Here is a 16,122-nt window from a genome sequence, read left to right as displayed (position 1 = left end):
AGCGCCAGATTTTGAAAAGCTGTTTGGACCCCCAAAAGGAGGATATGTCCGGGGAAATCCAGACATCTGGTAACCCTAAGTGAGGGGGAGGGGAAGAAGAAATTAGGGGAAATAAAAAAAATTGGGGAAATGAGTGTGGTGTAGATGGCTGAGGGGAAAAAGGGGACTGGTTGGAAATAAGTGCTATGCATGACTTGAATAGAGAGAGAGAGAGAAAGCATGATGCTGACAAGCTGTGAGGGGGAGGAGAGAGTGATAACTTTTGATGTCATGCTACCTTTCTTATTCTTGACATTTAGATACAGGTTGGTAACTAACTACCAGATGTATTTTTTTTTTTTCCTTTGCTGGATGAGGAGAAATTTGTGAGTTATGTGTTGAGCACCCCCAATCATTTTCAAAAGTTGGCTATGACCTGGGGGAGTTGTTAGTGGGAGGGAGGAGGCGGCGGCGGCGGCAGCAAAGAGCTGCCACAGTCAAGATAAAACAAAATTGATCCTGACAATGAACCAAACTCAAAAACAAGGTGGGTGGGTGGTTTTCAAGGAGTCTTTATACCCAGATTATTCAGGGAAAGGTGGTCAGGATTGTTGAGGCAGCCAAGGGGGCCTAAAGGTTAATTTGGAGGGGGAGGGGCTGAAAATTTGCCAAAGATACCTAGCACCCTTACACCGTACAAGCAGACCACGCACCTCTCTCCAGAAGAGTAAGTTTATTCAGTCTTTTTTTAACAGACACAAAGTGAGAAAGGACACACCCAATCAAGACTTCAAGGAAAGACACAAGCAGGAGCGAGTTCTGAATAGAGGGTGAAAATGCTTTAAAGCCCCTACCACGCAATTGTAGCAACTTTCAAAATGTTGTATCTATGCATGAATGGCAAAGAGTCTAGACTAGACTTCAGTTGACACCACCTGTCCATCAGGAACCCTGAGATTTGGATGGTGTGAATCCATTCTGGGTTGGGTGTCACCATTGTAGGTATTCGGCTCTTTGACCATTCTTCACCCATTGGAAGAGCAGAGTTTGACTATGGTTGGAAGTTGTTCATTGGCATCACACTTGATACCCATGCCTGGAAATCCTTGTTTCATCATGAAGTGGAAAACACTTATGAAAGCAGGTAAAGGGTTCGAAGAATGAAGTCTTGAGTCTTGCACATAAAGAGAAGCAGCAGCAGAAGTCAGTCAGGAGAAAGTGCGATCGGAAGACCTGAATGAAAAGGAGGCAAAGGAAGGGAAAAAAAGAGGATAGAGTGAATGAAAATTACACTACAAAACCCAAAGCAATACTCGGCCTTTTCACCAAGTCCCTACTGTCCCAGGGCAAGATGTGTTATAGATGTGTTAAATTCTATTAGAAGCACCCAAAAGTTAAGCGCCGATATAGGCACTGTTCAGCATGATTCAAGTAAAATTGGGTGCTGTTTAATGAATCATGCTGAGCGGCACCTATTTTGGAGGTGCCCAATAAATAGACAAGCTCTAGGCACAACTAAAAGTTAGGCACCTATGTGAGCGCTTAAGCATGCTTAAGAGCAGCAATTCTACAACAAGGCGCCTAATACGTAGCCACGCCCACGCCTAACGTGCATAGTGCCTATTTTTTTTGAAGGCCGCCTAAATTTTTAGAGACGCCTTATTGCAGAATCACGCTTTCTTGATAGGCACCTACGTTTCAATTATTGCTGATTTAAAAAGCTTAATTAACTTGTTGATAGGCTCCTATCTAGTTGGGCGCCTCCAAAATAGGTGCCTAACATAATGCACCAATTACAGAATTTGGGTCTCAGTGCTTCTGTAGAGTCCTGGCTATCTCATGCATGGATGACTTACAAGGATAGAACTCCTTGCTATCTTAATAAAACAAGAAGTTGTGTCACATGGGGTAAGCCAGGTCAGAGGGAAAGGCCCAGTACAGACCCCAGGCAACCTTTCAGTACAGTTGCTGCTGATGCAGTAGGGCTGAAGGCTGGATTCAAACATACGCTGGATGCAGTGGGAGAGAATGAGATACTATCAGGTCTAGGGGGAGAGGGAGAGATGCTGGACCATACAAGGCGGGGAGGGAGGGAGGAAATTAAGAGAAAACCGTGGGCAAGGCCAAGAAGGGAGGGGAGAAAGGGAGAGATGTCTCTGAGGAAGAGAAGGATGGAGAAGAGAGAGAGAGATGTTGGACTGGGGAGGGGGGTGGTTGGAGAGAGGGAAGAAATAAATAATGGACCTGGGATAGAGGAAGAAGGGAGGTAGAAAGAGAATTGGACTGGGGGGAGGGAGAAAGATATTTGGGGGGTCCTTGAGACCTGGTCCTCTCCTTTGGGCACCGGTCCCCTCCAAAGCTGCAATACCTGTTCAGTAGGGTAGCTGAAGCTCCATCAGCCAAATATATCTGCTGTCTGAGTTGCCCCCTTTCTCCTCATATTGTGGCAGAAGCAAAGAAGTCAGTGTCATGCCTTAGACCACTGACACTTGTGCTCCCCAAGCATGCTCAGTTTGTTCATGAACTGAGCATGTTGAGGGAGTGCTGGCATCAGCGGCTGGATGCAGCCCATGGAGGAAGGAGGCAGCTTTGGCAGTGGATTTCTTTGATTGGTGGGGGTTCTGCATCCCAACTGGCAAAATTGCGGTACCTAATGTGGGGAGGAGGGAGAAGAAATGAATGGCTCCCTCAGTCCTGTGCCCCCAAAAGACTGCTGGCTGTGCTCTGCCTTTAATAGATTAATCACAGTTTTATTTATTTTAGTATTTATATACCACTTATAGCCTATGGGGCTCATAATCAAAAATAAAAAATGTCCAAAAAGCAGGGCAGGATTAATTCATCGAGGGCCCCTAGGCACCCAAGTACACTGGGCCCCCTGCCCTGCCCCACCCCACCATGCACCCAGGCGGAAACAGGAAGCTGCATCAGAGGGAAGCTTTGGGCAAGCAGCACCGCTTGCACAATTACAGTTCCCGCTGCCTTTCTTACCCGCTTTGCTTGCTAGTCTTACTTTCCGTCGATGGGGGGGGGGGGGGGGGGCCCGCATTGCCGATCGATGTTGGAGGGGCTCATCGCTGTTTGGAAAAAACAATGTTGATGCCCTCCTTCATCAAGCCCCCCTGACCTAGACTTAATCATACAGCAAGTATAACCAAAACCTTTAACAGGTTGCCTAGTCAGAACTTATACGTTTGGACTTAGACCAAGTCAAAACAGGTATAAGTGCCGAAAAAAGGCCGCTGAGCTGATCGTGGCTGCCGCGATCAGCTCAGCGGCCCTGGCAACCTGCCCACCCCCCACTGCAACGATCGTGGTAGGAGAGATGCCTCATCTCCCCTGCCGCAATCACGATCCTCCCCCTGAACTGCCGCGGTTCACGGCAGTTCGGGGGATTGTGATTGTGGCAAGAGAGATAACCAATCTCTCCAGCCACGATCCACCTCCCCCACACAATACCAGCAGGAGGAAGCCCAACCCCTCCTGCCGAGACATGACACCCCAACCCCGAACCAATACCAGCAGGAGGGAGTCCAACCCCTCCTGCTGAGGCGTGAGCCTCGCGACACCCCCCCTTTAAAATATGGGCAGGCAGGAGCACCAACCCCTCCTCCCCATGATGCGACCCCCGTCCCCCTTAAAATACAGGCAGGAGAGAGCCCAACCCCTCCTGCCCATGATGCATCCCCCCCCCTTATAATATGGGCAGGAGGGATCTCAGGCCCTCCTGCCCATGACGCGACCTCTCCACCCCCCTTAAAATACAGGCAGGAGGGATCCCAGATCCTCCTGCCCACAATGCACCCCCCCCTATGACTGCCCCCGAACCACCACCCCGAATCCCGGGACCATCCCCCTCACCCCAACATCCCCCTCCACTTACAGTTAGTAGTCCCAAGCCCGGTCGAATGGCAGGTCTTAGGGCCTGATTGGACCAGGTGCCTAAGGCCCGCCCACACCACACCCGCCTTTGGCACCTTGGCCAACTGGAATTGGCCCAGTTGCCTTAAGCCCCTCCTGTGGGCGGGGCCTTAGGCACATGTGGCCAACCCATGTGGGGTCACATCGTGGGTAGAAGAAGTTGGGCTCCCTCTTGCCCATATTTTAAGGGGGGTGGGGGGTTGCATCGTGGGCAGAAAGGGTTGGGCTCCCTCCTGCCTGTATTTTAAGAGGGGCTCACACCTCAGCAGGAGGGGTTGGGCTCCCTCTTGCCAGTACTGGTTTGGGGATTGGGGATGGATTGCAGCAGGAGAGATTGGGCATCTCTCATGCCGCGATCACCCCCCTCCCAAACTGCCACGAACCGCGGCAGGAGAGATTGAGCATCTCTCCTGCCGCGGGTCACGGCAGTTTGGGTTGGGGGTTGATTACGGCAGGGGAGATGAGCCATCTCTCCTACCGCGTCGCCTAAAAGTCTTGTTTTGGGCGTTTGGGACTTAGGCTAGTTTTTGATTGATAATGTGTTGTAAGTTTAGACGTAGTGGTCTGGGTGTTTAAACTGCTGAACATAGTGGTAGGCCATTCTCAAAAAAAAAACCCATTTTGGATGTTTTTTTTTAGAATGGACATTTTCCCTGCTGCTACTTTCAGCGTTTAGCGCCTTAGGCCAAAAGGAGACTTAGACTTTTTTTGATTATGCCCCTCCACGTGCTTTATATTCAGGTACTCAGGTATTTCTCCCTATCTGTCCGGGTGGGTTCACAATCTGATGTACCTTGGGCAATGGAGTATTAAATGACTTGCCTAGGGTCACAAGAAACAGTGTTGGACTTGAACCTGCAGCCTCAGTGTACTAAGGCTGCAGCCCTAACCACGAGGCCACTCCTCCAACTCCACAATCAAATGTAGTCCTACTTTAAAGGTTAAAATAATAAAATACAGAAAATAAGGAACAATCTTCTAACACAGATTACAGTATTGCTCTCCAATGACAGTCTCACATGAAGAGGGAAGGAGTGGGTAAGGAGAGAAACAGGGAGAGTCACTTCCACTGAAAGCAATGGAAATAAAACCCGGATGTTTTAATCTATCCTCCTTTTTCTGGACCCATATGGAAACCCTATATATGCAGTCCCTGGGTTAAGAACAAGTTCTGTTTTTAAAACCATTCTTAAGTTGAATTTGTATGCAACTTGGATCTTGTTTCTCTTCACAAAGCTGCGGGCAGCGTTTCCTACACACTGCCAGCGGCTGATCTGGATGCCTTCCATCTTAGCATAGAGTAATGGAAAACTTTCTTTTTCCCTCCCAGTCTGATCCTAGTATTATTTCCACCTTCTCCACCTCCTTGAGACCACTCTTGCATCCCTTTCCATTGGTCCCATTGTTCCCTCTCCACCACATCCATTTCTTCCTCTCATCTCTTTCTTCCTCATGCATCCCTACATCACTCCTCTCCTACTATGTCCAATAATTCTCTCTTCCTTCCTATACCCAACAATTCTCCATTTCCCCATATGCACCATCTCTCTTTCCCTGTCAGACACTCATGCCCAACAATGCTCCCTTTCTATTCCCTCCCTCACCTCAGCATTTTTCCCTCACTCCCTCCATTCTTTCACCCTATGTCCCAAGATCATGCCCCTCCCTTCTTCCTTCCATCCTTTGTCTGAAGTAGTGCTTCCTCTCTTCCATATCCCAACGCACCTCCTCTCTCTCATGTCCCAAAGTGCCCCTCCATTCTGTGTCCCAAGTTCGTGCCTCCATTCCACAGGTGTTTACCTTCTTCTGACCGGCTCCCTCCTCCTCCTCCTTCCTTCTGATGTCAGAGGGAAGACTTCTGAGTCAGCCATGGCATGGGCTACTGCCTCCAGCTTTGTAAAGACAAATAAGTGTGGCTGGTAAGGCTAGACTCAAATAGGGCACTGGTCTTTGACCTACGGGCTGCCCTGTGAGCAGACTGCTGGGCATGAGGGACCACTGGTCTGACCCAGCAGCGGCAATTCTTATGTTCAACACTTTTCTTGGCACTTTTTGTTTCAATGATATGAAATGAAATTAAGTGTCAAGGAAAGTGTAGAATAACTTGAAAGTTTCATGGCTCCACATCATTCTCGTCTTGGTTGGGCTGAGAACTTTTCAGTGGCTTCTCATAATTGGTGGTATCCTCACCCAAGGAAAATTAGGGAAAAGTCATCCATCCACTTTGCCTTTCACCTTTTCATCACACTTCTTTCGTTATCCTGTACTCTTCCTTCCCATTTATTCCCTTTTCATCCTCTGCTCTCCGTTTCTCTTCCCTTCCATCTCAATCCCTCCTTCTCCATTCCTCAGCACTCCCACCTATTCCTTCCCTTCCATTCACACTTTACCTGCCCAGCCTAGCCTAAACCAGATGTTATACAAGTTTAATCCATAATGGTTAGAGCAGCAGGCTTTGAATCTGGGAAACCAGGGTTTGGATCCCACTCCTCCTCATGACTTTGGGCAAATCACTTAACCCTCCATTACCTCGGGCACAAACTACAGAGCTGCGCAGGAATCCCACGGAACCTGCGGGAAACCCACAGGTCTGACTTCTGGGTCCACTGCAATTCCACAGGACGGAAGACGTTGCCACAGGGTTCTCGCAGGAGTGTACTCCAAATCTCTGGCGACATCAAGACTTGGAACACACTGAGAAAAACTACAAGCATCATCTCCACTACTGCTTAAAACTCAATGCTTTGACATTCTGCAGGTATAATATACATGTTTGCTCTAAGAGATCTCATCAAAAATGTCAGTGCCAAAAGATTAATCTGAAATGGTTTGAGCCTTTAAGAATAATTGAATCTGTTCTACAAATAAATTCCCCATCTTTTTTTTTTTTTTCTTTCTCTGCAGCCTTAATGCTGGAAGTATCTGTGCTTATGGGTGGAGATGGAATGGATCTTAGTGGGGATGGATGGGGATAGATTCCAGTGGGGACAGATAGAGACGGGTGAAATTTCTGTCCCTGTGCAACACTGTAGTACAAACGTAATACCTTCAACTCATACTGAAAAGACATGAGATAAATACCAATAATTCTCAGTTATTTACCCCTCCCTTTTTTCAACTGAATGTTGCTGTTTAGATGGTGAGCGGATTTTGAATCTCTGCCCTGCTCCCTCTTAAACCCAACATTAATGAGGAGGAGATGATGACAGTTAGGTGCTGGTCGCCTATGTATTTTTATCGTTTGTATCTTTTCCTCTGTTGTGTGGGTGTATTTATTGTCGATCTTGTATGTATTTTGTCTGTAAGTTTGTAACTCGCCCTGGGTAAGGGCGTATAATATAAATAAATAAACCAAACCAATCCAATCCTGCATTTTCTGAGTGTTTATACTGCTCCCAACCTAAGCTATTCATAAATCAGTCACACACCCCTCCCATTGGCCCGTTTGTTATGATAAAGCTGGGTACATTTCCTTTTGCTTGCTTTTCAGTTAGGGAGCTGAACAGCAGTACGTGCGAGTGCCAGCGTATCGGGACATGACAGGAGTAAGCTTATTTCTCATCTGTGCCTGCTGCAGTGAGGAATGAATGGCAGCCCCTTCCCGCACTGCAGCTCTCACCATTAAGCCTAGCCTGGGCCATCACCTAGCAACAGCCAATCAAAAGCACCAGTACAGAGTGGGCGAGAGATGTTCTCCCTGCAGAGGGTGGAAGGAGGGGCATGCAGAGGACTCTAGGGCTGTAAACATGCAATTCTGCTTGTTATATAATAGAATTATGAGCATCTCTAACCTCAGGAGAAATTTATGTGACAGAGGATACTGAAGCAGATTTGTGTGCAGAACGAAAGGACACCTGCCTTTCCTTCAGGGTGGGATGAATGTGTGTTATGCCAGTGGCTCCCAACCCTGTCCTGGAGGACCACCAGGCCAGTCGGGTTTTCAGGATAGTCCTAATGAATATGCATGAGAGAAATCAGCATATAATGGAAGTGCCAGGCATGCAAATCTGCTCCATGCATATTCATTAGGGCTATCCTGAAAACCCAACTGGCCTAGTGGCCCTCCAGGACAGGGTTGGGAATACCTACACAGGATACCTATATTCCCCTCGGGGTGAATGAGTGCAGGTAGGTATGCGGTATTAAAGACTTGTCTTTCCCTCAGGGTGGAATGTGTGTGTGTGTGTGGGTATGTGCAGTATTAAAGAAGACCTTTCTTCCCTATACGTCCCCCCGGGGAACTCCGTTCGTCAGACAAGTCCCTTCTGTTGGTACCCTTCTGCTCTACTGTTTCTCTCTATTACAAGTCTTTCACTATCTTTCTTTAGCTAACCTATAATATGTATATTAAATTGTAACCCGTTCTGGGCTCTTTTGGGAGGATGGGCAAAAAAAAAAAAAAGATTAAATAAATAAATACTGCCAACTCCCATCTCCATCCCTTTGACCTTGCTACGCCGCATGCTGGAACAATCTTCCTGGCTCATTATGTCAGGCTCCATCTCTGGTGCTATCCAAATCCAGGATGAAAGCCCACTTATTTGAAGCTGCATTTAAATCCTAAACCTATCAATGTATCTGTCTGTCATCCCCTCGATAGTCCCCTACCTACCCCTTCAGCCCCCTCTGATTCCATACACAAGCACTATTTTCTGGCTCCCCCTTTTTCCTGTGTATCTGTCATAATTAGATCGTAAGCTCTTTTGAGCAGGGACCATCTCTTGCATGTCCAATGTACAGTGCTGCGTGCACCTGGTAGTGCTATAGACGTAAAAAAAATTATTGTTGTGTGCTATATTAAAAGAGACCTGTGTTCACTTCAGGGTGCGATGTGTGGTGTAAAAGGAGACTGATCTGACAATATGTAATATTAAAAGGTCCAGTCTCTCCCCTCAGGGTGTAATAAATGTTTAAAGTAATAAATGAGACTTGCCTTCCCCTTAGGGCAGGGGTGTCAAAGTCCCTCCTCGAGGGCCGCAAACCAGTCAGGTTTTCAGGATTTCCCCAATGAATATGCATGAGATCTATTAGCATACAATGAAAGCAGTGCATGCAAATAGATCTCATTCATATTCATTGGGGAAATCCTGAAAACCCGACTGGACTGCGGCCCTCAAGGAGGGACTCTGACACCCCTGCCTTAGGGTGTGATAAATGTATGTGCAGTATTAAAGAAGACCTGCCTTTCTCTAAGGCTAGGATCAGTGTATATGCAGTTTTAACAACAAAGAGGATGCTAGTACAGCCTTACCTCTCTTCTCTGGTGTGTAATCCTCAGGTAACAATGCGTCTTGGCGGTTCCCTAGCACAAAGGCGAGCACAGAGAGCACCAGTGCATCAACGATCCCCAAGATGGCCAGGGTGAAACCCCAGTGGATGGCACAGTTCCCCAGGTGGTAACTCCCGGCTTTTGGCCCGCACAGGAACCGTACTTCTGGGGCTCCCCAGCCATCAGGGAAAATGATGCAGCCCAGCGCTTGACAGGTAGCTGAAAATACCCAATACCCAAAGTTAATTTACAGCCTACACCTATAATAATCTTAAGAATTATCCAATTATCACCTTCTGAATCTCTCGAGGAACCCATTTCTGGATCCTTAAGAATGACAGTCTTGATTATATTCTATACTGAATATGGTTGAACCGCATATGGGTCTCGGTACTAGACTAGCAGGGAGTTTTCAAAGCAGGTGCTATGCCTTTAAGAAAGCTAGTAGAAACTGAAGCAGAGCTTTGTTCAATGACAGACAGAGCATAAGAATGAAATAAGAAGAGAGGAGAAAGGAAATGACAGGAGAGAGACAGAGGAGAAGAGATTGAAAGAATACATAATACATACTGCAATGGAACAACTAAGACAAAATCTGAAGGAAGAAAAAAATACAAAGGCCACAGAAGATTTTCCTGCAGATCTATGCCTTCCCCCATCTATACCATGCATCTTGCCCCATCCAACCAGACATCATAATCCAGCTCACCCCAGCAACCACCCACTCAGGCACTCACCAGCTGTCAGCTGAAGCCACGCGCAGACCTTGTACACAGTAGCTGCATTGCAGAACCAGAACAGCCCGAAGCAGCCCACACTAGCCAACACCAGCACCAACGCCATCAGCACAAACACCGCTGCTGCCTTGAAGGCTGGCACAGGGGTCAGTGTGGCCAGTGACCCCCGGCACTCTACAGACCACTCTGCCTCCTCACACACCTGATAGAGGCCAAAGTGGCCTACACTGGTCGGCATCCAGCGAGCTGGTGCTGTCCGCACCCAGGTAGGCTGGATGAGGACCACAATCTCAATGAGGCCAAAGCAGAGGGTACAGACAGCCCAAAGGGCACCAACTGCCCGAGCATTGCGGACAAAATCTGTCTGATAGAGTTTGGCCACTTCCTTGGCTTCCAGCATGGTGAATATTAGATCTACCAGTTATATTTAAGGCTGCTCAGCCTGGCTTGTAGTGTCAAGAAGGAGGGAGGAGAGAGCTGTGATTAGTGCTGCTGAGCAGACGGTGGTGCTTCAGACTCCACCATGGTAGGGAGAATGTGCTGCTTCAATGCTTTTTTCGCAGTCTGTCCTTTAACGGTTCAGTAGCACGCAGGCTGGTGGCAGGGAAAGAATAAGCGCAAATCCTGATGAGTTAGACTACCCATCACATGTCTCCTGACTAGGGGAGGAGGAAGAGAGACAGCACCTTCCTTCCCTGCGATTCCAGTTCAAACGTAATCATTGTGCTAGAACGCCAGGTATACAGCATCCAAGAATTGACCTAATCTGCCTTCCTCTTGGCTATAGAAATTTTAAAGGTTCTGAGCATGTCCCACTCATAGCCAACAAAAGTGAGTCATCTTTATATATCTTAGAAGCAAAAATGAAGGACTTAAAACAAAAGGCCGGCTTATAACCACTGGACCAGGCGAGGCTCTGGCCCAGGGTGCTAGCTACTAAGGGTGCCAAAATACCCAGCCTCTGACCTCACCTCCCCCCCCCCCCCAACTCCTCACCCTCCTTGCAGTTCTGGCACTATTCCCTCACCTTTCTCACTCCTCTGCTTTTAAAAGTTTATGTTGGTCACTGGTAGGGGCAACAGTCGCAGCATGACAGGCTGCCTTCAGCCAGCCCTTGAGGGAGTGATGCTGAACCCCACGGGAGGATGCTGGAAGCGAAGCTAAGAGGGTAGGGGGCCACTCTCTGTTGAGCCAATCCTGTTAAATACACTGTGAAGAAGAGGAATAAGAAGAGAAGAAAAAGAAGGGGTCTCTTAAGTTGTTAATGTCGCTATGGACAGCTATTTTGTACCTGTAGCAGCTGGTGATGTTATCATGTCTTTCCATGCTGTAGCACCATTGCTTTCAGCACTCTGTATAAAGAGGGCACCTACTTTCCTGTATAGAATTCTAGCCTAACCAGCTATGTTAACTGTTTTGTTAGACCTGTGCACTTAAACTAACCTATTTAAGAGAACTTGGTATACCACGATTTAGGATCCATCATGGTGGTGAACAAAAGAATAAGCATAACATAACATACAAAATGAAATTCCTCTTAACGGGCACATAAACCTGTTGAATATTTATACGTTTCATCCTAGTCTGGAATTAAGGGAAACTGATGAAGAAACTGCAGAACCTCCCAAAGAGGGAACGTGTCAGCAAAGTTTTTCCGATGCCTTTGTTTTTTGAGCTGGATGGGATTGTCCTCAAGTACACTGTGAAAGAATGAATGCACATATAACCAGGTTTAGGAACGTTTGCTAAAGCCTTTCTGGCCATTCATTCCACAAGCATGCCAAGTGATATAGATGGGACCACTTTTCTGAATGGAAGGCTTAACGTTCCTATGAAAAATTTCAATAGGTTTCCTAAGAACACTTCTTAGTTGTAAGGTAGAGGTAAAGTATAATAGTGTAGTTATTTTAAAAATATTGAAAAGATCACCTCCCTAAACATATAAATAACAATAATGACTATTTCCAGTGCAATAGGAATGGTATGCTGAATCTTAGGGTGCTCTGTCCATTCTGGCGGGCATACTGTAGAACAGGGGTGCCCAATAGGTCGATCGTGATCGACCGGTAGATCGCCAAGGCAAAGTGAGTCGATTGCGGAGCCCATCCCAGGCTCTGTGATAGACTCACTTTGACATGGCTATCTGCTGACCGATCAGACTTCCTCTCCCCGAAGTCAATTCTGCCGTCGAAGAGGAAGTTCTGATCAGCCAATCACTGCCTGGCTGGGCCGGAACTTCTTTCCGATGGCAGAATTGACATCGGGGAGAGGAATGCTGGTTAACCTGACGCAGGGAAGCAGGGAGAGCTTGGGGCGGCAGCGGCGGCTTGGGGGCCTGTTCCCCGATGGCAGCGGCAGTGGCTTGGGGAAGGGCAGGGAGAAAGAAAGAGAGCAGGCAGGGAGACAGAAGAAAAGAAGAGAAACAGAAAAAAAGAAAGGGGGCATGAAGAGAGAAAAAAAGAAAGGGAGGCAGGGAGAGAAGAAGAAAAAGTTGGGGGAGGGAATGAGATCTGGAGGAGAGGAAGCATACAGGAGGCTGAAAGAAGGGAAGAAATATTGGATACACAGTCAGAAGAAGAAAGTGCAACCAGAGACTCATGAAATCACCAGGTAGGAAAAAAAAAATTATTTTCAATTTAGTGATCAAAATGTGTATGAATTTATATCTGCTGTCTATATTTTACACAATAGCAGTTTTTAGTGCAGGGAGCCTATGAGCTTCGAGAGCAGTGCTGGGCATTCAGCGCAGCTCCCTGCGCTAAGAACTGCTATCGTGGTTTAGTAAAAAGGGAGGGGGGTATTTGTCTATTTTTGTATGGTTGCTACTGAGGTGACAGTGCATAGAGTCATCTGCTTTGATCTCTGAAAAAATCCAGGAATAGGAATAATTAGATTTTCTATGCGTACAGTGTGCTTTGTGGGTTGTTTGTTTTTTTTTAATTTTATTGTTGCTAGATCATTTTGATTTGGTCATTTTAAAAGTAGCTCGCAAGCCCAAAAAGTGTGGGCACCCCTGCTGTAGAAAGATGTCAATTACAGCTTTTGAAACCTTCTCCTCTTCCCAGGAGTCTGCTGCACCCTTCAGTTTCTATTTCTGCGGGCGAGCATGAAAGGCATCTTCTGATCTGTTCAGTTTTTTTTATTTTGCAATAATTTTACTGTTTTTTGCTCTAGATGCGGTCTTTTTTGTGAAATCAGAGATTCCTTTTGATAAGGTCTACTCTGCCTGCTTGGAGAAGAGCAGATTTTAAATCTGCAGCTCGCAGGTGTATCCTTTGGGGACCTGTTTCAGCCAGCCTGAAGATTATTGGAGCTCAGGGTCTGTTCCCCTGGTGTTTGCTCACCCCTTTGACTTGGTCAGGGGCTGGAGCATAGGCTGTTTAGGCACTAATAGTGTTCCTTCGGGGTGCATACAGTGCTGACTGCATTTTGTCACCCCCCCTTTTTTTCCTGAGAAGTCTGGGGGAGTTGAGGGTCAGTCTGTGGAGGTCCACTCCTAGAACAACTACACCTGAGAGGAGCTGAAGCAGGCAGGAGCAGCACCATTTCCCCAGCATATGATCTAAATCAGTGGTGGTGGTCTTCAAAAGCTGTTTTTTTAAACTGTATCTACAGCTATGGCCTTGATCCCCTCCCCTCTCCTAAATTCTTGTTTTTTAGACAGCCTTATAGTGATTTTAAGCAGTTTTTTTAGGACTAAAATTCACCAACAGCAGCCATCTCTGATTTTCCTGATCTTTATTTTTTCCGAGTTCCCTTGCGTTACCTGGAAGTAGGGTTAGCATATGGCTCCTGAAAAAGGAGGACGGATTGAGACATTCGGGTTTTACTTCCATTGCTTTCAATGCAATAAAACCCAAACGTCTGTCTGTCCTCCTTACTTCCATTGCTTTCAGTGGAAGTGAATGCTGGATGTCTCAATTTGTCCTCCTTTTTCTGGATCCGTATGGTAACCCTACCTGGAAGTGACTAATCAGTTTCATCTATTGGACCATCTCTGTCTCATAACCAGAGTCAACCCAAGGCAGACCCGCCTCCAAGGCTACCATTTCCCAGTAGATTTGGACAGTGATCTCCTCCATCTACTTTGCCTGTGGCAAACAACCGCTGGTGTCCTTGAAAGCCCATTTGACCATAGGAGTGGCCGCCTCTTGGGCAGAATCCAGGGTGATACCTCTGGATGAGACATGCAGTTCTGCGACATGGTCTTCCCTATACACTTTCACTAAATTCTATAGGGTGGATGTGGCAATGAAAGAGGTTTCCACTTTTGGATCCTCAGCACTGAAAGCAGGCTTATATCTTCCACCTGGGACTTGACGGACTGCTTAGGTACATCCCTAAGGTTCAGCATACCATTCCTATTGCACTAGAAAAGAAGATTAGGGTCTTACCTTGACATTTTTTCCAGTAGATAGGAGTGGTATGCTGAACTCTCCGCACGATAATTTCTGATGCATCTGTTTCTGTCTTATGCTTCATGGTCCTCTCCATAGCTAAGACTTCTCAAGAGATAATTGAGCTCCACTGATATCAAAGCTGTTGCTTTTATTTGATGTGTTTTACTGTTGAATGGTAATGTTCATTCATTTATACATTAGTTTCATTATTGACTGTTATAATGTTATATGAGCAGATCAGACCCTTGTTTCAGGGAGTGCCTCATGCCCCTCCTTCTCCTGTCTCTAGAGCTCTTGTATGCTTTGGAGCAAACTGAAGATGGCAGCAGACTCCTGGGAGAAGGTTTCAAAAGCTATGATTGACATCTTTCTGCAGTTGAATGGACAGAGTACCCGAAGGGTTAGCATACCATTCCTATCTACTAGAAAAGATATTATCAAGGTAAGAACCAAATCTCTTTTTCTAATACTTTAAAAATTAAAATATTATATTGTTTCATGTTAATAAGCTATTGTCAATTATTTATATTTAGACAAATTCAAAAACAATTTTATTCAGTACAGCTCCAGTAACAAGACCTTTTTTAACTGGTAGGATCATTTATCTGAAGGTCTTCTAAAGTCCAAAAGGATAGCTTGGATACCCTGCAGGACTGGGAGAATAATTGCTTGCTGCTCAACATCCAAATGGTCAAAGAGACTTGAAGTTGGAATGCAGTAGGATAACCTCTCTGCTGGATCAGCAGAGCAAGCTGACTCCCTAATTATATTGGTGGGGCTAAGATCAAGGTGAGTAGTCTGGGCAACCAAATCTGTCTTGGCCAATAGGGCACCACCAGAAACAAAATGGTTCCACCCCAATATGTTCTGAGGACCTTTAAAAATAAGAGGAAACTCAGGAAAAGTATAGAATAAGCTCCAATCCTATGGCAAGCAGAATGCACGCATGTAGGCCAGTTTGCAGTGGACATATCAGAGAGCAGATGATATTACATGTCTTATTTCCCACAAAATAAACAAAACCCCCCACACCAGAAGAGGTAACAAAAAAAAAAAAAAAAGGAGAAAAAACTCAAACCACAAAATATTAACTCCCAATCATCATCTGTACAATATCTTAAATGAATTACAGAAACGTCTTTAGAAAATATTTTTAATTGTACTCATAACATGGTGGATGCGCAGCTGGAAACTACACCCCCCCCCCTTTTGGTTGTAGAGACATCAACAGTAAGGAGAAAGCTAGGTGACTGAAATGGGCAACACTTAGAGAGACTGGTGTCCTGCTGCCAGCGCAGGGAGCATTTGACAAAGGGAAACATAGAGAGGCTGGACTGCCACTGACAACCCTACTGTGACATCCTGAAGCTGAGAGCATATATTGAAGGAAGAAGGGCCTGATGTGACAAGGCCTTTAGAAGAACTGACAACCAATAAGTAATTTCTAGGAGGAGACAGAATACTATTGAATGGTTAGCCCCCTGGATAGGAGGGGAAGCACCACAGATGATTCAATTTATAACACTAGTATGGTGTAGCCACTAGGTATGTCTATGTTGTTGCTGGTGGGCCCAAGCCTTATAAGGGAAGGTGTATTGGCCTGTTGCATGGATATAAAGAGGGATCAAGCTCTTTGAGCTCAAAGTGGATGTTCCTTCTCCTGGTGTGATGCTGCTTCAAAGACCAGGCATTCTTACTTTAGAAAGCAGCACATCAGGAGAGGAAACATCCACTTTGATATCAAGACAGGGTAGTGTTTGTATTTATGTTGGGGGTTTGTTTAGGGCTTTGTACTCTGTCAAGGGCTGAGGAACCG

The 16,122-nt window shown here is 46.3% G+C and overlaps 1 protein-coding gene across 1 annotated transcript; it reads right to left on the bottom strand.

The window, feature by feature from the left end:
- Nucleotides 1-874: 874 nt before the first annotated feature.
- On the bottom strand, nt 875-10,495 carry LOC117364023 (LHFPL tetraspan subfamily member 4 protein-like). Its single transcript, XM_033952789.1, has 3 exons — nt 9,907-10,495; nt 9,152-9,388; nt 875-1,212 (listed from the first exon to the last, which is right to left on the bottom strand). The coding sequence occupies exons 1-3, from the start codon at nt 10,304-10,306 to the stop codon at nt 1,184-1,186; spliced, it is 666 nt and encodes a 221-aa protein (XP_033808680.1). The 5' UTR covers nt 10,307-10,495; the 3' UTR covers nt 875-1,183.
- Between the last annotated feature and the right edge of the window lie 5,627 nt (nt 10,496-16,122).

Source organism: Geotrypetes seraphini, chromosome 1 (assembly GCF_902459505.1).
Source record: "Geotrypetes seraphini chromosome 1, aGeoSer1.1, whole genome shotgun sequence".
Lineage (NCBI taxonomy): Eukaryota > Metazoa > Chordata > Amphibia > Gymnophiona > Dermophiidae > Geotrypetes > Geotrypetes seraphini.
This window is presented reverse-complemented; position numbering and strand designations above follow the sequence as displayed.